This window comes from Sciurus carolinensis, chromosome 1 (assembly GCF_902686445.1).
Source record: "Sciurus carolinensis chromosome 1, mSciCar1.2, whole genome shotgun sequence".
Lineage (NCBI taxonomy): Eukaryota > Metazoa > Chordata > Mammalia > Rodentia > Sciuridae > Sciurus > Sciurus carolinensis.
The window spans coordinates 146,702,759-146,725,373 of record NC_062213.1 but is presented as its reverse complement, the minus strand read 5'-3'; the positions used below and the strand labels follow the sequence as shown (position 1 = coordinate 146,725,373).

General features: G+C 36.4%; 1 protein-coding gene across 1 annotated transcript in view; it reads right to left on the bottom strand.

The window, feature by feature from the left end:
* Positions 1-22,368, bottom strand: part of Slc44a5 (solute carrier family 44 member 5) — a 351,400-nt gene extending 329,032 nt beyond the window's left edge. The window contains 1 exon segment of the mRNA XM_047562167.1: positions 22,318-22,368. Within this exon segment, the coding sequence (XP_047418123.1) occupies positions 22,318-22,351 (34 nt within the window). The 5' untranslated portion in view covers positions 22,352-22,368.
* Positions 22,369-22,615: the final 247 nt, after the last annotated feature.

The following is a 22,615-nucleotide window of genomic DNA, read 5'->3' as shown; positions in this document are numbered from 1 at the left end:
AAGGAGGAGGAGGAGAAGAGGAAAACTCTGCTCACATACAGGCAAGAGAAACCCCACTAGTTTCTATAATTTTGCAAACATTCAACCAAGCACCAAGATGGCATTCTACCATTTTCCAGAAAATCCTAACCCCTAAGAGCAGTACTCTTGAGGATTCCCAAAACTTGAACTAGATGGATGTAAGGGAAGAATCTCCCACCCTTCTCTGTGAAAGGGAAAAAAGAAAACGCACATTGCTCTGCTACTCCTGTGAATTCCCTTCCAAGAATATTTAATGACTGTCTTCTGAACAGACCAAAGAAAGGCAAAAGGACTGGTGGTCTGAACAATTTACAGTAACTCCTGCGGGGTGAGGTCTTGCACCTTTCTTTGGAGTGTGAGGGAAATTGTCACCCAGTGCCCTGAGCTTTGAGGTCTCAAATGCTAAGACAGCAGGCATCTCCCATCCACATGTTAGAGATCTAAAGTGCCTTTTAAATAAAGCTCCTCCAATGAGAAATTGCCTTTCTTGAATTGCTACCCAACTACCCAGGAGAGGAGAAATTCAAAATAAAGGAATTAAAGGCCTCATCCAAATGTCTCTGTCCCTTAAGAGTAAACTACTGTCCTTTTCAGCATCTGTGATCAAGCACCAGAGGAAAGGGTAAAAGGTCAAGGTAGTTAAGAGGTCGTTGCGGCAAGAGGAGTACAGCATAATCTAATTGCTTTTATCATAGTATGAGTAGGTTAATCTGTTTCAGTCACATTACTAGCATACTAGTCCAGGTTCCACCATCACACTAGAAAGCAAAAACCCTTTTGTGGTAAATTGGCAAATGTATTCTGAATTAACTAAGAATTAGGTCACTGTCAGTGTATCTACTAGCTAATTAGAGAGCTTCCTCATGTTTGGAAGGTGGAGTAATAGTTTGTCAACAATTTCTTTAAGAAGGAAAAGAAAATCCAACCATAAAATTATACCTGGAGTTCTCTTTTGTTTAGTTAGGTTTGTCAAGGGACAATTTTATTTTTACAGTTTTGAAGTCAATTCAATGATCAGTAAAATAATCCTGCAAATGTTACATAACTTAGCTGTGTTATTCTAACTCTATATATGAATATATAATTGAGAGTAGTGAGGAAAAGCTGAAATTCAGAGTTAGCCTGATTTCTCACTCACCCCAGGACTTGCTGGCTATGTGATTTCAGGCAATCACAGATGTTGCTCTCTAGAAGACGTTTGGCTGTGTCAGGAGACATTATAGTTTATCACAATGTAAGGAGGGCCTAGCATCTGGTGAGTAGAGGTCAAGGATGCTGCTAACCATTCTAGCATGCCCAGAACATCACCCATAACAAAGAAGCATATAGTCCAAAATCTCAAAAATGCCTAGTTTGAGAAACTCGGCATCACAGCAACTTATGTTCATCAGCTTTCCATTGCTGAAACGAAGTGTCTGAGAAAAACAATTTAAGGAGTAAGGTTTATTTTGGCTCATAATTTCAGAGATTTCAATCCATGATTGTTGGCTCCATGCTTTTGAGCCTATAATGAGGCAGAACCTCATAGAGGGAGCACAGATAGAGCAAAACAGTTTAGCTCATGGTGGCCAGGTAGCAAAATAGTGAGAGAGAAAGGGGCCAGGGACAAAATACACTCTTCAAAGGCACACCCCCAATGACCTACTTATTCCAACTAGACCCTACCTCCTAAAGTTGCCACCATCTCCCCAATAGTCCATTCAACTGTGAATCCATTAATTGAATAATCCATTGATGAGGTCAGCCCTCATGATCCAATCACTTCCACAAAACCTCACCTCTGAACATTGCATCAGGGACCAAATCTTCAACACAAGAGCCTTTGCACAATACTTTAGAGCCAAATCATAAAAGAATCTGAGGTAATTTAGCAAGGGTTTTAACCTTCTTCCTCTTACCCAATAGGAAGTAACAACATCCAAGTGTACAACAGTTTGTTTTACAGATAACATTTTACAAACTGTTGGCTCAGGGTCACAAGAACTCAAGATAGTGACAGGTCAGGAGAAATGTAATCTTACTCTGAGCTAAATACTCTTAAATATTTTCTTCTTAACCTCTGACCAGCTCATCTGTAATCCAGTCCAAACCTCGCTGGCAGTGTTCCTCTTGTTACCACAGTTTTTGTGCCTAGACAAGATTAGCTGTCAGAAAATTCCTTTCCCTCAGATATTGTTTTGATAATTTTGTTATTTTCATTTTCAAATTCAGTTACATGACTTAATTCTTTTTTTCCATGTTAGGCCTTTATTAAATATTAGTTTATATCTTGGTTAAAAATGTATTGCAACATAACCTGGTTGAAAGATAGTGAAAAGCATCCCTAATGGCCAGGGAACAGGAACAAAAAACTGCTGTCACTTCCCCCTTTCCTTTTTCAGTCAGGCCTTTAAAGGCATTACAAAGACCCTACTCCCCAACAACCTTCTGCAGTCAACACAACCTCTTGGCATTTTTAACTGCTTCTGTCACTCCCAGTTTCTCTGTTCTCCCCATCTCTTTCCTGCTACCATGCTACAACTACACATGTTGACCATCCTGCATATGGCAGAATAATTAGACTATAAGGAACCCAATGTGGGAAACCAAAAGTAAACCTGGTCAGTTGTGGGTACCAATAGAAAAAAGGAAAAGAAGTATGGAAAAACAGAGACTGACCAGGAGGCAAGCAGGGACTGAAGAGCACCTTTGACCATGCTGTGGTTCTCTCATTTCCAGGAGAGCAAGGTAGGGGAAGTGAAATGAGTATTTCTTGAATACCCACTGCACACATGAAACTATACACTTTGCCATTTGTTATGTCATTTAATACACAGTAGGATTCAAATTCTATTTTCTCTATTTTTCAGCTAAGGAAAGTAAAGTTCAAAGAGATTATTCCCTGGAATCACATAGTTGGGATTTGAATACATATGCCAAAATCTTCACCACCACCACCAAAATAAATATATAATAATAATAATAAGTTAAGCACTCAGAAGATGGTTCTAAAAATGTATTAAGAAAATTTATTTCGGGACCCTAGTACAAGCACAATAGAAACTGAACTGAGATATGGACTTGTCTTCTTAAAATACAATATATGATCCCTATACCTACTCTATAATGTTTTCATATATATTTATATGTATATGAATATGTAAAAATGAATCCCATTATAATTATAATACATCAATAAAAAATATGAAAAAACATAAAATATTTATTCATTTATTCACTTATTTCCCCAACAAACAATTGTGGTACCCTAAGTAAGGGTAAGGCACTGTGCTAGTAACCATCAAAGGCACAACTCTGAACAAGGCATGAAATACACAGTCTAGTATTGGTGAAAAGTGAGCATACAATTAAAATACAGCAATAAATGCTGAAGTGAAATCTCAAGGTGCTATGGGAACAAGTAAATATTGACAAGGAAGAAGGTCAAAGTTTCCAGTTGAACTTGAGGCATGAGTAAGGAAAGTTAAAGTATCTTTCCTGTACTGTTAATACTCAGATTGGAGGAACTGTACACACATACACACACACTCAAACCAATATGTGAATTCCAGCAGATAAATGTAGGCCTCTGTCACTCCATCTTCTATGTCATCTAAAGACCAAAGTGCAAATTCCTGAGCACATGATGAAAAACAGCTTTGGGTTTGCCCAAGTGCTGGTCATGGAACTTTGAGAAAGTAATTTTAACTTCTCAGTGCCTAAGTTTCCTCATCTGCAAAGGAAGTGAAGCTAAACCATTTCTAAATTCTCTCCCACTTTTTAACATTCTCTAGAGTTTTAACTCTAATGACAACTCAATCATATACCATAGTTTGCTGATCAGAAATTTGATTTATAACTATCCTTACAACTTTGATACTGATGACTATTTCAAGTTGTATTATTAGAAAATTGTACTGAGCCCTATTTCATTGATTTCATAATCAATATTAAAGAAGGTAAGAAAAACTGATATCATAGATGCAAATCTCCCAGCTTTTGAAAAATTCCAAAACAAAGCTCTGAGGCAGAGGAAGAAATATGTTTAAGAATGTACAAGAATCTTCTAAGCCAAATCTAAAATTATTAGTGTCTCCAAATGAAAAGAAATGTTAAAAGACAGAATTTTCCCCATCTTGTATTATATTACCAGACTCCTATAGAGTGGAAAAAAATTTAGGAAAGCTGAATTTCAGTCTTAATAAAATTTCATTAATAGGTCAATTGTTTTTAAAAGTATCAATATATCAAATATAAAATGACATTCAAAATTATAATAAAATTACCAAGTGATGTGAATTGATAGAAAGCACAAAAATTAAATGCTTTAAACCTTTAGAAATGAAAAAAATAGCATCTTTGAATTTCCCCTGCATCTTGAAGATTAATGATTTAAGATTTAAAAAGGTTTTATACCTTGAAAGTAAGCTAACAATGCAACAGCAAATGAGAGAATAAAGTATGCTTTTTTTGTCATGTTAGTAAAAAGGATTACTAAACTGACAATGACAAATAATAACAACCTGAAAGTAAAGTTGTGTTTTTCAAGATATATTTTGCCTCTGATTTCAGTGAAAGATAAAAGGCTGAATACAAAGATATAAATTCTTATTATAACCATTTTCAAATTAACAAAAACAAATTACTTTTTGTTAACCAAGATTAACCCCAAATCAGAAAATCTAACAAAAAAGGAAGGAAGGGAAAGGAGAAGGTTGGGGAAGGAGAGGAAGAAAAAAAAATATCTGTATAGGTATTTAAGAAGTAATTCTAGACTAATGTGGTTTTTGTTTATTGTTTGTGTTTTGGTTTTTGTTTGGGTTTTTTGTTTTTGTTTTACTTTGTTTTATTTTTACTTTATGTTTTGTTTGCAATTCTGAGGATCAAACCTAGGGTCTCATAAATGCAAAGCAAGTGCTCTACTACTAAGTTATAACCTCAGCAACTAGAATAATGATATTTAAAGATTCCAAATGTGGAAAAGTCACTAATTAGGATCTAACTAAAGACTAACTAGAGGACAACAGTGCTGTACCTTTGGGAAGACATTGCCTAAAAGCACCCCTTCATAATTCACTCACATACCTCCCCATTCCATTGTCTTTATTTTTAAATCAGAAATTTTCCTGTCCAAAGCATACGAGATTTCAGTGTTTCAAAATCATCTCAAAGGCCCTGGACCCTGAAACCTGAAGTTAGTTATTCTTTGTGGATCATGAAACTAACCTTCATATTACAGCAAAAAATCTTTTGATGAATTGCACTGTCTCCTATTTGAAATCTAAAAGTAATTAAAAAAATAGCAAATTTGATTATCCAGAAATGGACTCATCTCATAGATTTTTCAGACATTGTCTGGGAACCCTTCCCATCACAGGAAGAAGCAACACCTGTTCTGAGCTGTCTGTGGGTTTCAGCTCACTGGCCAGCACCAGGACTTAGTTCCATTCACTTGTATAATTTTAAAAGAAAGATGTCTTAAAATTCATTCATGTATTCATTCAAAAAACTATCAAACACTTTTTTTAAGCTATTGAACACTTTCTAAGTGGTAGACACCAAGGAAAAGATTTTGTAGTCCCTAATTTCCATAAGTTTACAACTTCATTTTCATATTCATGTGTAAATGTGCTATCAGTGAAACAGGACAAAGAAAATTGAATGATACTTGAAATAGAAGGCTTAGAAGTTCCTGCTAAAGGAAGACAATTTAGCATCCCTTTCTTTTGTGTCTTTTTTCCTAGAATTCAAGCTATTATTACATATCTGACCTGTACACTAACCTTCAGAGAATTTTATAACATTATTCCAAGATAATACTATTAAGATCAGGAACTAACATTAAATCTTTTAATATTCGATTCATGTAAGTGCCTGGATATATTAACAGCAAATGCACTTTCCCTTTTATGTCCCATATTTTACTTTTAGACTGAAGCTCCAGGATCTCTTTAACCTCAAGAGACAGTTTAACACAGTGAAAGCATGCATTTATGTACATACCTACTCATGCACACACATACACAATAATGTTCATTAGACCATTATAATTCCACAGAAAGTTTCTAATTGTTAAGGATGCCAGTTATGTTAAAACAGTACAATTGAATATTATCAAACTATTAAAATGAAAATTATGAGAAATACATAAAATATATGCTTAATTCACTCAATAAATTTTAAATAAGTATTTGTAATATGCCCAGAATTATACTGAACATTTTGGAATAAAGGATAAATGTCACATGACCAGGACCCTCAGGTTGTTCAAGGTCTAGTAGACCTAGAGAAGTAGATGGCAAATAAACACATGACAAAATTCAGGCGCTCTAAATCTTTATGGCAAACTTTTGTGGCAATCTCATAAAAATTCAGTTCCAATTCCAGGCACATCATCCAGCCAGGTCTGATCCAAGAAAATTAATCTGAGATGCAAAGAAACTAGAAGCAATCCTAGGAAAAAGCTGGGGCTGGCTGACCGAAAACTAACAAATAGTGTCACCAGAACAATGGGAGACAGAAGGACTAGAGTAACACTCTCATCCTGGAAGGTTAAGCCAATGACTGATTTCCAGTCAGATTTTTGGTTCCTTTTGCTTCAGGGAAGAAGACTAAAAATATAAGAGTATTAATGGAAGTATGTACAAAACACTATGGGAGCAAAGAAAAGGATGTGCCTAATTTAAGGGAAGAAAGACAGAAAGTCTTGTAGAGAAAGTGATATTTGTGCTCAGTCTTGAAGGTTAAATAGGAACTTCTGGCATTACAAAAAAAAAAGCATCATGAAGACAGAAGCACAAAAGAATGTGTGTGGTCATAGTATATAAGGTGGTGGAATAATTAAGATCAGGATGGATGTGGGAAGTGGTGGAACATGAAACTGAAAAGGTCATCATAGGCCAGATCCTAGCTTTGTATGCTTTACTATGGAACTTTCACTTATCCCTGTGTAGATAATTGAAACCCATTATTGGATTTTTAGGGATGTGAAGTGAACAAATTTGTGTTTTAGGGGTGTTATATTTACAGTAGTGTGAAAAATAATTTGGAGAGCTAGGTCTAAAATAAGGAAAGCAGTTAATGTATAGACAATTCTCATCTTCCTAGAAATGTTGAATGCTGAATTATATCTGTGGCAGTGCAGAAAGAGAAGAGATTTGGATCAACAGTAGCAGCTGATTCAATCAGTGAGCAAAGTCCTAGACAAAGGATATGAAGGGGGAAGGTAGAGTCAAGGATTCTAGGCTTGTACAAGCAGTGGATAAATATGTCATTCTGTAAAATTACAACCATGAGAAATTATACATGAACAAAGACTAGACAGTAACCTATCAAAACGAAGGGGGAAAATATTTGCATTGTTATTAGGATTGATGTAGGATCTGGGTTTACATAATAACTCTGCAAGTTACCAGTTTATAAACGAGCAGATTATTTAACCTAAGTTTAGTTTCGCCTAATATTTAATTGTAAGTCATCTTGTTCCAAAGATTTAAAGTAGTTTATAAAAATGCATACAATTCAGCAAAACAAACTATATATAGAGAGAGAATAAAAGGAAAGAATATGAAAAGCAAAATGAATTTGTGTTTGACTGAAGAAGACATAGTTTTGAACAAGAGAGCTCAGATTTGATTCTGAGCTTCCTATCTGTCTGTCCATCCTGGAAAACACAATTAGTTCCATGATTCACATTGTCCATTGTTGACTAGTGACATTTCAGAGAATTTTCTCCATCAGGTCCTCAGAATACAGATTCTTGGTAAAATAGTGATTAGCATGAGAAAGTATATCCTTGAACTTGAATATAGTGATGCCATAAAATGTTATAACAGCTAATTAACACTAACTAGGGAAAGAGTTATCTCAGGGTCTGATTGATTCTAAGATGAGATGCATATTTAAGCAATGAAAAGTTTGCATCTTTATTCAGGAAATCTCTCATAAATAGCCTTCTCATAAAGATGACTCCAGGGCATCATCTAACTTGCCATTCCCAATGGTTTTCCTTATGATTCCTGAGCCACTTGCTCAACAATATCAGTTCTCAAGATTCTCTGCCACAATACATTAAAAAACTCAATTTTTGAAGACACAAGATGCAGCATAAAACCTCACTAATTCCTGAAGGGAAGCAAGTCCAGACTCATGAAAATTCTAAATATCCAAAAGACATTCTATTACTTTAGAATATAAGCAATTAACTAAGGAAATTACCCAATAATGTTGCCTCAAAATGTTACCTTAGTAAGTGATTCCAGTTACTTCACTTTTCTACCATTTAACAGTGCCAAAAACTTGAATATGGTTGGTTTTCCCAAAGAGTTTAAACAGGTTCAAATGCCTCTCCTGATCCACTTAAATTTATTTAATCTATTAATTAACCTACTCTTCATCATACCTATGGTATTAATTCAGAATCAGGTAGTGAGAATTTATAGATGTTAAAACAAGAATCTTGAACTTAGAATTTGTCAAGTGAAGACTATGCCCTTCTTTGTCTTTGTGATCTTTCTGTAGATCACTAAAGAAAATTTGCATATGGAAAGTGTGATAATTATTCAATGCAGTTTCCATAATGTTTGAAAAGGTATACATTTAAATGTAGACTTTCTTAGTGGTGAAGAAGAATAGGAGAGGGAGATGCCAAACTATTCTTTATAATTTCAAGTCTGTCTATCTCAAACAGTCAAGAAATCCCTGGACTAATCTATTTATGATTAGTATTTTTTAACAGCATCATGGTCCTCCTTTACTCACAAAAGCTCTTTCAAATAAAGGTGTTAAATCAGCAGAATCAATGTCATTGCCTGGGGAAAAGAATGTGATAACATTCTTGTGCAGCCAAACAAAAGAAGTGTGAATAAGAGGATAAGAACAGTGAATGGGAAGAAAAAGAAGTTTAATTCAAAGTGAAAACCACTGTTAATTCTAGAATTTTTTAAATAAAAATGCCCAGTAAGTAACTTACTTTTTTAAACAATTATGACTTTTGATATCTTTAAACCTATACCTATAAAAGGTATAAAAATATCATAGGCAAACTTAAAATAACTTTTGATATTTTAAGGCAAAGAGAGACATTAAGTTTTTAATAAAATATTTATAAAATGTCAATTTTAAAAGCTTATTTTTGGGCTAGGGGTATAGCTCAGTTGGTAAAGTGCTTGCCTAGCATGCACAAGACCCCGGGTTCAATCCCCAGCACCACAAAAAAATAAATAAATAAATAAAATAAAAGCTTATTTTTGTCTTTGGATTTGAACACTGAAATACAAACCAATGAACAAATAAATTAAACAAAGGACAACCTTCAATTGTTTTTATTTTTTAGTTAGACACAATACCTTTATTTGATTTATTTTCATGTGGTGCTGAGGATTGAAACAGTGAATCACAAATGCTAGACAAGTGCCCTACCACTGAGTCACAATCACAGTCCAACCTTTTATGTTTCTTTTAAAACTGGATTTTAAATTTTGATCCTGTAGGAAAGTTTTCACTCAACAAGTATTTAGAACCAGTCCAGAGAGTTGTCTGAGCCTTCCCTCTCAGATAAACATATCACAAATGTAGGATTATTAAGAGTACAGCTCTTCTCCAAACCCTATTGACCAAAAGAAGCTACAGAAATATATACGTTTGGAAAGTGGCCCATCCTTTCCCATTAAAGAACTGTAGAGTCAGAGCTTACAAAATCATCCTATTCTTGATTCTTTCTTTTGCAAAGTTATTAGAAGATGCAGAACATAAATAAACACTGTGAAACTGCAGTTCCTCTGTTGAACAAGGGACTTTTCGCAGTGAGTTTAATGTTCCTCCAATGTTGTAGTAGTAGTGTCTTAAGGGAATGCTACTGAAAGTTATAAAACCACAATAGTCTATGGGAACACACAGAAGAAGTAAGGGTAAAGAGAATGCAAAAGCAAGAAAAGAAATATCTTTATTTTGAACTTTATTAAAAAGTCATGTCTTGTCTAAGCATAGATCAATGGGATAGGTAAAGCTGCCTCTTCTGGATTCCTTTTTTCAGAAGCAGCTTCCCATCTTCCTTTTTCTGGAAGAAAGGAACACTGATGAGGCTAACCCCGAGTTTCTCAACCTTAGTAGTATTGATTATTTAAACTAGATCATTCTTAGCAGAATCGCAGGTCATCCTATCACATGCCACTAGCCCCACCCATCACAACAAGCCAAAATATCTCTAGGCATTGCAAAATTGCCCCTGGTTGAGAACCCCTGGGATAGTTCCTATACAAGATTTGTTTTTTTGTTTTTTCCTTTGGTTCCTCAAGAGCTTTTCAGCTGAGAGAATGGACCACTAAAGTCAACACAAGGTGATTGGTAAACTTTTTTCCTGGTAACTTTCTCCTATTGTAACATTTTATTAAATATTTTGTCAGGTAGTCCATTTCTACACCTCTTTTAATCTGCATTAAAGTTCCTTTAAAATACAAAATAAAGTTAAAAGAGAAACATCTGTAGAACTAAGCAATAGAAGACCATTCTATACTAATTCATCCCTGCCTCCTAAGGAAGCTCTCTTATCTGATTTTTGACAAAAGTGCAAAAAGATACACTGGGGGAAAGACAGCCTCTTTACCAGGTGGTACTGGGAAAACTGGATAGCCATAATAAGGAGAAATGAAACAAGATTCCTCCTCACCCTATACAAAAGTCAACTTGATGTCCGTCTAATTCCACGATTTTTCAATCATGTACAACCATAGAATCAAAATGATGTACTTCATTTGTGTACAATGAATCAAAATGCAATCTATAAAAATAAATAAATAAATAAATATTTTTTTTAAAAAGTCGACTCAAAATGAATCCAAGACTTAAATATAATACCAGAAACTTTGTAACTATTAGAAGAAAAAAATAGGGTAATCACTTCAACATATAGGCCCATGCAAAGACTTTTTGAATAGGACCCCAATAGTTGAGGAGATAAGAGCAAGACTCAACAAAGGGGATGGCATCAAATTAAAAAGCTCATGCACAGGAAAGGAAACAACAGAGTGAAGAGGAAGCATATAGAATGGGAAAAAATATTTACCAGCTGCTTCCCTGACAGAGAATTAATATGCAGAATATATAAAAACTCAAAAAACTCAATATTAAAAAAAATCAATAAATGGGAAATGAACTGAACAGATACTTCTCAAGAGAAGTTCAAATGGTCAAAAACTATATGAAGAAATGTTCAACATCTTGAGTTCATCAGGGAAGTGCAAATCAAAAAATTAAATCAAGATTCCATCTCCAGTTAAAATGGCAATCATCAAGAATACAAGTAACACTTGGGAGGCTGAGACAAGAGAATTTCGAGTTCAAGGCCAGCCTCAGTAACTTAGTGAGACCCTCAGCAACTTAGTGAGACCCTGTTACTACCAGCACCAAGTACACCCAGAGGAATGATTTTTAAGTTATGCTCCATTTGTGTATAATGTGTCAAAATGCATCCTATTGTCATGTATAACCAATTAGAACAGACTTTTTTAAAAAAAGAAAAAAGTTATAACAAAAATAAAAATAGTACTACCATATGATACAGTTATACTACTCCTTAATATTCATTCAAATGGATTAAAGTCAGTATACTTTAGAGACACAAGCATACCCATGTTTATGACAGTGCAATTCACAATAGCCAAGTTATCAAATCAGCCTAGGTGTCCACCAACAGATGAACTGATAAAGAAAATGTGGTATGTTTACACAATCATAAAGAAGAACAAAGTTCTGTTATTTGCAAGAAAATCGTTGGAACTGAAGACTATAATTTTGAGTGAAATGTCAGAAAAAAAAATTATATATTTTCTCTCATTTGTGGATGCTAGAATAAAGAAACAGAAAAAGGGGGCAGAGATAACATAAAGATAGAAGGCAGACTCTTAGGTACAGGAAGGGTTTTTGTTTGGGGAGTGAAATTGATCATATTATACTTTATGTACATATAAATATGCCATAATGAAATCCACAGTTTTGTATATTTTGTATACAGTGATAAAAAAAAAGAATTGCTAAGAAAATCCATCAATAAGAAAATGGATAAATAAGTTTTGATTTGTTTACATGACAAAATACTATATAGCAATAAAAATAAACTAGACTACTTGCATCAACATTAATTTCTCTCAAACTCATATATGGAGTCGAGAAAGGAAGCTGCAGGATGACATGCAAAACATTACCCACTTAAATGTAACATAAAAATGCAAAACAATCCTATATGTGGGCATATAGGAAAACTACAAAAGAGAAAGATGTACATCAATTACAGCAAACTGCAGAAAGCAGTGAATAGAAACGGAAGAAAGAACTGTAACATTTTAAAAATACACATTGTTTAATTTTCTTGGAGGTGGATACATGAGGTATTTCTATAGTTTACTATATGTATTTTTATTTATTCTACATATTTTATAATTTAAAAAGCTATAATCAACATGTAAAGTGTAGCCAGTGTACCAATAAATGATGCTGTTGAAACCATTCTGCCGACTTGGAACCTACAGTCTCCATCATTTAAAAAATCTTCTCACATAGAAGACAAAAGCATTTGTTCCATTTCTCACAAATTACAGGAACATAAAATCATGATTACATCAACATTGTTTTAAAAACTGGAACTATGAAGCTATTAATTATAAAGTGCCACTCTTTAAATCAACATTGTAGAACTCTCTTAAAAAGTGGGGTTTTTGTTCACATAATCATATTTAAAATGTGCTTAAATCTAACGTTAGCTTATAAGTAAGAAAATTATGTGCATAAACTGTTTATGCATAAAATACAATTCCATATGTGTACATTGCTCTATGTTGTGGACAAAAGTGCTTTTATAATTATTTTATTTTATTTATTTTGGTACTGGGGATTGAACCCAGGGACACTCAACCACTGAGTCATATCTCTAACCCTTTTTATTTTATTTTATTTTTTATTTAGAGACAGGTCTCACTAAGTTGCTTAGGGCGTCACTAAGTTGCTGAGACTAACTTTGAACTCACAATCCTCCTTGCCTCAGCCTACCAAGTTGCTGGGATTATACGTATGCACCATCATGCCCAGCTATAATCATTTTAAAAAAGAAATCCTCTTGAAGAACAAATTAATATTCTAATTATTTAAAAAGAAAAATGTTCTTCATTCCCACAGTAATTAGAGATTTTGAGAATTTCTTAATAAGGATATGTTTAAAGCTGTTTCAGAAAATTAGAAGTTAAATATGAAACAACTAGCAATTCTTCAATTTTACCATTTTAGTGTAATGTCCTCCAAATTCATTCATGTCATCACAATCCAATAGCAAAAGAAAAAAAAAAAATCCAAATAACCCAATTTAAAAGATGGGCAAAGGACCTGAATAGACATTTTTCAAAAGAGGACATTTAATAATGGCCAAGAGGTATCAAAGGTGCCCAACATCTTTAATCCTCAGAGAAATGCAAACCAAAACCACAATGATACCTGGGATGACTATTATCATTAAAAGACAAAAGAGAGAACAAGTGCTGGCCAGGGCATAAAGGGAGCCCTTGTACACTGTTGGTGGGAATGTAAATTGAAATGGCCATTACAGAAAACAGTAAGAGGTTCCTCAAAAAACTAAAAATAGAACTATCATATGATCAGCCAATCTCATGTCAGGGTAAATATCTGATAGAGATGTTATCAATATCTCAAAGAGCTACCAGCACTCTCAGGTTCATTGTGGCATTATTCACAACAATCAAGATCTGTAAACAGTCTAAGAGAGTCCATTGACAAGATGAATGGAGAAAGAAAATCTGATGTACATATCACAGCTATATTTACATAATTCAGCCAAAAAGGAGGACATCTCAACTGAACACGTGCAGAAGATTCCTTATTGGCCTTCCACTCCTCTCCTTAGCCCTACGAATTATGTTGATAATCTCAAAACTGTGGCCACAGCAATTCTTTTTAAAATGTATGTCACATCATATGACTCTGTCCAAATCTCAGGGTAAAAGTCAAAGTCTAAGATTTTAGATGGTCTAAGGGACATAACACAATCTGGTCCTCACTCCTTTCTGACTTTCTTTCTTATTTCTATTCCCTTTACTAATTTCACTCAATCTCCTTTCTGTAGTCAAATAGGCCAGCACCTTTGCCCTGGCTTTTCTCTTTGGGAATTCTTTTCCCCTTCCATAGATAAGTACCTCACTTGCATATTACCTTTTCAATTAGGTCTACCCTAATCATCTTTTTATTATTCACAGCAGGCCCTCTGCCATCTCTTATCAGCAGCAGTGCTCCAAATCCGCCTTACTCAGTTCTATTTTCTCTTTCTCTCACAGCACTTTTCAATTTTTACTATCAATAATTCATGTTTATTATTCAATGTCTGCCTTCCTGATCTAGAATGAAAACTCCATGAAGGCTCCATTTTCTTCTCTGATATATCCTAAGCATACATAGAATAGTGCCTAGCATAAAATTGATCAACTATTATTTGTCAAGTGACTGAAGGACTAAGTGAACAAATGAAATAAAGCTAATGTTGCACCCAGAAGAAGACATGGCAACCTTCTCCTTTTTTATTTATCCTCTTTCTTAGACTCCTGCTTATACAGCAAAGGACTAGCTGGAATCAGAGAGGAGAAAGGTTCTTTGGTAGAGAGAAGAGGATAAAAATATTTGCAGAAATTTTATGGGAAGATTTTAAGTTTTGTTCTCTATTGTTTAAAGTGACAAGCAAAAATTGTATGTGTTTATGATGTACAACATCTTTTGATATATATATACATCATGGAATAGCTAGCTATGTAATAAATGCATTACTTCACATCCTTTTTTGTTGTGAAAATAGAAGATTGTAGGGTTTTAAGAACTTTCTGCGTTTTTGGCTTAGGGGACTATGGCATTTGGGGCTGTTTGGAGATTTTAGGTCTTGTACATTCTCTATCACTCTGAATTTTAGTTTGGTGGTGCTTCTGTTTGGAAAATATTTTCTAAACTAAGTGAAGCAGAGTAGTCAGGAATGCGTGCCCAAAAACAGCAGAGAAGGAAACAAGCCACTAAACGGAACTCAAGGGAAAAGGAAAAAGGAATTTCAGGTTTTAAGCCCAATTCACTAATTAGAAAAGAGCACTATGATTTAAAGCCAATGTTAAGACTAGTAATGAAGATTGTGAATTAGAGTATTCTTTTTTTCCTCAGGAGTATTGAAGCAGCAGGGTACAGGGGAATCCCTAGAGTCATTGTATAAATAAGAAAAGTAATACCATTAAAGTGTAGGGTTTTTTATTAATACTCTTTTGCACAAGGTCACCAGTACACACCAGTACTCCCAAGATAGATATGTCAAAATAATGACCTATAGGTATATTCATTATCTAATATAATGTAACAAATTACCCCAAAATTTAGTGGTTCAAGACAACAGTATTTATTGTCTCTCAGTTTCTGTGACACAAGAATTCAAAAGTAGCTTGGTGAGACAGTCCTGGGTCAGAGTTAATCATGAAATTCAGTCAGATGTGGACAGAGACTAGACATCTGAATGCTTGACTAGGCTGGAATATCCATTTCTGATCATTCTCATGACTGGCAAGTTGGTGCGGGTAGTTAACAGGAGGCCTCAGTTACTTCCCACATGGGCCTCTCCAGGGAATGCTTGAGTGTTTTAATAGTGTATGGAATGGATTTCCCCCAAAATGAATAGTATACAGGAACAAAGACCATACAAGAGCAAGGAGGGAACCACAATGCCTGTACCTGTGACCCAGCCCTACTCCATACTTTGTTGGTCACACAAGTTAGCCCAGATTCAATCTGAGAGGAGAGCACAAAGGAACATGAACACCAGAAGGTAAGGAGCATTGAGGGCCATCTTGAAGGCTTACCTTACGAGTGGCAAACTAATCTCAGTCCACCTCAGTGTTGATGTGGATTCATCTTTTCCTGTTTATCTTATTCAAAACAGTTGTTCACTTTGCCTTTTCACTATCTCTAGAGAGCCCTAAATCCTATGACATTGCCTTAGCATCTTTGAGCAGTTAGTCCACTTTTTGTTAGCAATGTATTCCTTACTTTAATGGTGGATCACTAAGAATAACATTGTGACACTTCTGGAGAAAGTATAAGAAAACATAACATCTTCTTGATTCAACAGGAGGGGAAAAGTTTCTATGTTAGACTTGGTAGATCCTGAGAAAAGGAGCAGATATTCAAATGCTGAATGTAGACAAGGAAAGAGTCACAGGGTTTGGTTATGCCTTTATCTACAGTATATACTATTAGACCTCAAGAAAGCATCTAATGTCTTCATATCTCAATTTCTTCATAGGTAAAATGCAGAAAATATCACCATGATATCATGTATAAAAAGTAAAGATTGAATATAAAGTGGGAATAAAGTTCTATTACGCACATGTTCACACACATGTATATATGTATTATATGCATGTATATAAATATAAATGCAGAGAGTGTTCAGTTTATATTCAGACTTCATTATGAATGTGTGTACTTGTGTATATACATATATAGACACACCTCTATATATGCTTGTATAGAATATATAGTTTCAAATAATAATCTTAAATAAGTTTCTTATAGACATACACTCTTCATCTTTGGCAGTAACACTCACCTCTTACTGTATCATTTCTTCAATAACTATAAATACTGAGTCTTCCTTCTTACTCCAACAAGCTACGACTCTCACTACTTTGAAGAAAAGCTGATGTCATAAACACATTCTATTACAGTGTCACTAAGGGCCAGACCCCATTCTTAGTTACATAAACCCTGAAGTACTACCAGTCTACAAAGAACTGCTTGGAGTACAAAGAAAAAAAGGGAGGAGAGTGAACAAAGTCCTACAGGAATTCTTAGAGTATTTTTCATCATTAATCCCTGGCAAAGAAGCAGACAGTTTGGAGATGGGAGTAGACAGTGGAGAGCTTTAAAGTAATCAATTATAATTTATATCTTCCCTAAATATGATGGCATCTTCTAGTCACAAAAGCTTAGGGTGAAGAAAATCATCCAACAAATCCCATTTCTCCCTTGACAATATTTCCACAGTAAAATCTGGGACCCAAGAGCATAATTCTCCTGCTTACTAGCTATTAAATAGCTTCCTCCAACAAATGGCAGTTTGTTAATTTTTTCACGCTATTTTCATTTGCAAGGTCTGTAATCCATAAGAACAACATAATAATGATTAAATAAAACTCAGAGATCTTTTAAGCCTGGATAGTATGAATGCTTCTCTAGTAAAAGATCATTCTAAAGCAAAAAGTGCCTTAATTTGAACCTCTTTTGCGCTTGAATTGGAGTGTTTCTCTTCGAACACTCTCACCTCAGGCTCCTCTTCTTTTGACAAAATTATCAATTGGCTGACGTTGTCTGGAGGTTTTCCTGTGTCCCCGTTCAAAGCCTCACTCTTCTCCTCCATTCATGGGCCTCTTTCCATTACCTAGTAGCCTCCCACGTTGCCTTCCACATCTACCTACTGGAAGTTGTGTTCCAGAGCCTTCATAATTCCCCCCTTCTGCCATTTACAATGTATTTTTCCCCAAACTTACTTGCTTTGAGTTGATTGCAGGGTATGGGTGACTAATCTGATCATCTCTACTAAAATGTTGAATCAGTCCTCATTTTCTCCAGAATTGTTTTTTAAGCAGACATTCCTGGAGATACTAACAATATCTCAACCCTCCAAAACATAGTAGTTATTTTTGGTGACTAATGAGAAGGGATAAGTGAGTTCAATTAGAACTTCTAGAAAAGCGAAGTCCACCTTATTTGACCCAGGGCCTTAATTGATGTAGGAAGGCCATCTTCCCTGAAATCATCCTTGAATATAGGACTATAGTAACCCTAAGTATCAAGTGAGTATCCAGTGACTTTTCACTTCATTTAAAATCTATGTTCCTTTTATGACCAAAAAAGATCTGCCCTCTCTCTACCTAACTCCCTCTCTCACAAGACAATCCAGGCAAACTGGTCACCCTTCTATCCTTGAACTTGCTGAGTTGCAACCTCATCCTGCCTGAAGGCCTGCAGTGCCTTCTAGTTCTTGACATGCAAATTACTCTTCATCATTTATTTCCCAATGCAAATATCATTTCCTCAGATAATCCAAAGTAATCTCAGTCTCTTTTTTCTAGTACAACATCCTGTCTTATTTCTTCATGGTATTATTCACTATGTGAAAATTTCTGATACATGTATTTGTTTACCTCCCCCTTCCATACCTCCTTGTAGACTCTGTGATTTATCATATTCATCACTGAATCCCTAGAGCTTTACACAGAACCTGGTATGTATTTGATGCTCAATAAACACATGCTGAATGAAAAAAATGAATAGATGACTGCAAGCATAATTTAACCCTTAAGTAATTTGGAAGAAGTCCTCGAACTAATATTGGGAAAGAGTAAGGGAAGTTATTAATATCACCATAACAGGTTAACTAATATATAAGAGTTTTTATTGCTTATGGACTGTAGGATTTTTATTTGAAAATTATAAATATTGAACTAATAAAGATTCCATTTGCCTTTTTCAAAAGCTGTCCTTCTTGTGAGATGTCAAAGTGTTCCTTGAGAAATTCTGCAGATAGATCTTATTTTTCTGTCAAACCTAAGAAACTATATTTCTCTTTGGTCAATTTCTAACTGTGAAAGATATGTAGTATCTATTGCTAGGACTTCAGAAGCCAATGAGTAACTTGCCTGTCATAAGATCCAACAAATGATCTCTCCCAGTATGCAATGTAACTTAGAAGAGAAGCTGCGCTGGGAGGAAGATAATCAACACTACATGGAATATTGCTAAACCTATAGTTGATATTTTATTATCCAGCAAAGTTCACCCCAGCAGCCTATCCCCTCAAAAAAAAAAATAGCCTAGAAATTTTGTTTTCTGTCATGCAGAGTCAGTGCAGTTGCTTGCAGCTTAGAAGCAGATATCTGAGAGCAGTTCAGTAAGCCTGTAGTTAAGGGCTTTTGTACAGTTCTCTTAAAAGGCAAAATTAAGGCAAGTCAATCAGTTACAACTTTCTAGGTTTGCTTTATCACATATAAAATAATCAGTCTGCTAAAATGAAACTGCTAGAATTTTAAAAGTATTTTTGTTCTAAGAAATATGAAATAAACTGATTAAAAAACAACAACAACCAGGGGTGGTGGGGGAAAGAGACAGAAAGAAATAGACAGAGATAGAAAAGGGGAGAGAGAAACAAAAGTCAATAGGACCTAAACAATGTAACTTTTCCTATAAGAAGATAAACAATCAACAAATATATGAAAAAATAATCAACATCTCTAGCAATTAGAGAAATGCAAATCAAAACTACTCTAAGATTTTCTCTCACTCCAATCAGAATGGCAAGAATACAAGCAACAATAAATGTTGTTGAGGATGTGGGGGTAAAGGTACACTCATACATTGCTGGTGGGAATGAAAATTGGTACAACCATTATGGAAAGTATGGAAAGCAATATGGAGATTCCTCAGAAAACTAGAAATGGAGCCACCATTTGACCAGTTATCCCACTCCTCGGTTTATACCCAAAGGACTTAAAATCAACACATTACAGTGACACGGCCACATCAATGTTTATAGCAGCTTAATTCACAATAGCTAAACTATGAAACCAACCTAGATGCCCTTCAACAGATGAATGGATAAAGAAAATGTGGTATATATATATACAATGGAATAATACTCAGTTTTAAAGAAGAATGAAATTCTGGCATTGGCTGGTAAATGGATGGAGTTAGAGAATATCATGCTAAGTGAGATAAGCCAAACCCAAAAAAACCAAGGCTGAATGTTTTCTCCAATATGCAGAAGCTAATTCAATAAAGGGAGGGGAGATGGGGAAAAACAGAGTTACTTTATATTAGGTAGAGGGGAGTAAAGGAAGGGGAAGGGGTATGGGGGAAGGAATGATAGAGTGAAGCAGACATTATTACCTCTTGTACATGTATGACTGCATGACCAATGTGATACTGCAATATATATAATCAGAAAAATGAGAGATTACACTCTATTTATGTATGATCTATCAGAATGTATAAATGTATTCTACTGTCATGTACAACCAATTAGAACAAATAAAATTTAAAAATTTAAAAATAAGTGTGACATGAGAGAACGTTATTTTTAAAAAACTACAAATGAAATTTCTTGAGACCACATGTACTAGGAAAGTTTTGTTATTAACTCTTCTGGATGAACTGTTAACATTTAAATGACAAAGCTCTATTAACTACTATCCTTCAATTATTTCACTATCAAATTAAATTTATTTAAGAAAATACACACAATTCCATTTTGATATTCAAAATAAAAGCTTCTTGTGTTATGAGGGGCAGGAGGAGGAAAGAGTTATCTTTTCACCAGATCTATTATCCTGGCTTACTTCCCATTAATTTGGTTTCCTTTGTATCTTTTTGGTGCTTCTGCCAAGATTATTCATTTCAAGTGTAATATTGTCACCAGCTACCATGTACTATAAAACTGTAAAATTTTTGGACTCTTCATGGACCATTTACAATCTGCAAGATTTGGGGTGGGTATGAAATATCTTCCTGCCAATGGATAGTCACATCAGCAGTGCTGAAAAACCAATCCTCCTGTTTCACTCATGGTGCCATATGGCTCCACAAAGAAAAAGAAGCAAACCAAAACTGTAGCTAATGCACCTTGTCAGTCTGGTTTAGACAAGTTCTTTGATATTTTGGTAAGAAGAGCAAAATGTTTGCAGATGAATTTATTCTCTCATTCTTTACTTGTCTACCTCTATAGACATATACTAATTAATGATGGAAAGCACAGAGGTTTAATATTTCAATATAACATCTTGCAATAAAATTGTTATAGGTAGGCTGTAGTTTAAAGGGAAAATCTCTGGTGCTTTGTAGTAATGTCTTCTGAAGAATTAAGGATCGTGGATCTTAAACCTTTTCAACAAATAATTCGAGTAGTCAGGAACAATTAAAATACAAACTGAAACAACAAGATAAAGTTGTGTCCCCCTAGTGACCTCTAGAGTGGAGCTAAGCTCCCATAGGCAAGACCTGGGAAGAAAAAGCAAGGAGCACGCCAAAGCGCAGCACATTGCTGTAGACCAAGCCAATATATCCGAAAGCCCCAGCTCTCATCCCAGAGTCCTGGTCCTATTTTAATAACCCCAAGATGTACCAAGTCTCCGCCTTCCACGCCATCAGGCCCACCGAGTTGAAAACCAGCTCCCAACACCGCCCCTTCCTCCCGGCCGCCACCCTCAGATTCGGTTCCCTAGTGTACCGCCTTCCTCACCGCGCGTGGTGTCAAGTCGACTTCCACCGCTCCGCAATGCTGCAGACAACCTCTCTGGCACTGCCAGTTCCCCAGTGACAAGGAGAGAGCGTGAGGAAGCGGTGAGCAGCGACCTCTGCGAGTCCGCCAGGACGCCCGCAGCCTCTCACCTGCTTCCCCAGCGCCGCGCTCTCCTTGTCCCGGGGATGCTCCCCTTCCCCCAGCCCTGCCCGCTGGCCGGACGCAGCCCAGGAAGCTCCCTCCGGAATCCTGCCCAGGACCAGGCTGCGATGCTTCAAGTCATCCCAGCAACAAGATCTTCCTTGTTCTCCTTGTTATTCCCTCCACCTCACCCCAAGAACTTTCCAACTTCGGAAGCCTTGGTTCCAAAGGAGCGACAGGGGACGACTCAGCCCGAGTCACTGCCCTCCTGGACAGGCTGGGGAGGTGGCAGTAGCCCTCAGGCACCTGGCGGTCGCAAGTTCCCTTGAGCACCGGAGAGAAAGAGAGCTAGATAGCTCCAATTTCCTTGGATGGAAGCTGAGAAAATGGATCAGAACTTATTCCTCTTGGGATGAAGAGGAGAAAGGAGAAGGGCGATGGGTACAAAAAATAGAAGAGACATTGAAAAGCGAGAGAGAGAGAGAGAGAGAGAGAGAGAGAGAGAGAGAGAGAGAGAGAGAGAGATATGCTAGGAGCCACAAGTCGCTACACTCAATCGCTGCCCTGAAGGGAGAAGGTGCAACAGATAGAAACCAAAGCTCACAAAGTATGAAAGGGGTGGGGTGACAGAAAAGAGTCTCCAGGTTTCCTCAGGTTACAAAAAGGGGACAAACTCCTGTCGGAGCGTCCCCGGAGGCAAAGGGTTGTGAAGCAGAGCTTCCCCCCACCTCCTGAAGAAAGCAAACTCTTCCACGGCAGGCAGCCTTCCACTTAACCGAGCCTGGAAAACAGGCCGGCCCGAGGGGCGAATGGAAGGTGAGAGACAGGATGCAATGAGCTGAGGATGGGAAGGGACTCACCCTTGACGCTGGGGTTTTTCCTCTTCCTGGCCATCTTCTGCCCTCGTCCCTCCTCCAGAACTCCTTCTCGGCTTCCTCCAGCTGCCGCGCAGCTCCAGAGCTCGCACGGTGGCTTCCAGGCGAGCTCTCGCTGCCGCTCTTCGCTCAGCGAGCTCTTTGTTGCTGTGATGGCATCTGCGAGGCAGCGGCGGCGGCCCGGCTGCGCGCTCGGCTCAGCTCGGCTGGGGCGGGCGCCGCCGCCCCTCTGCTCTCGGCCGCGCGGCGCTGAAAGCCCCCAGTTCTCGCTGCTGTGGCCGCT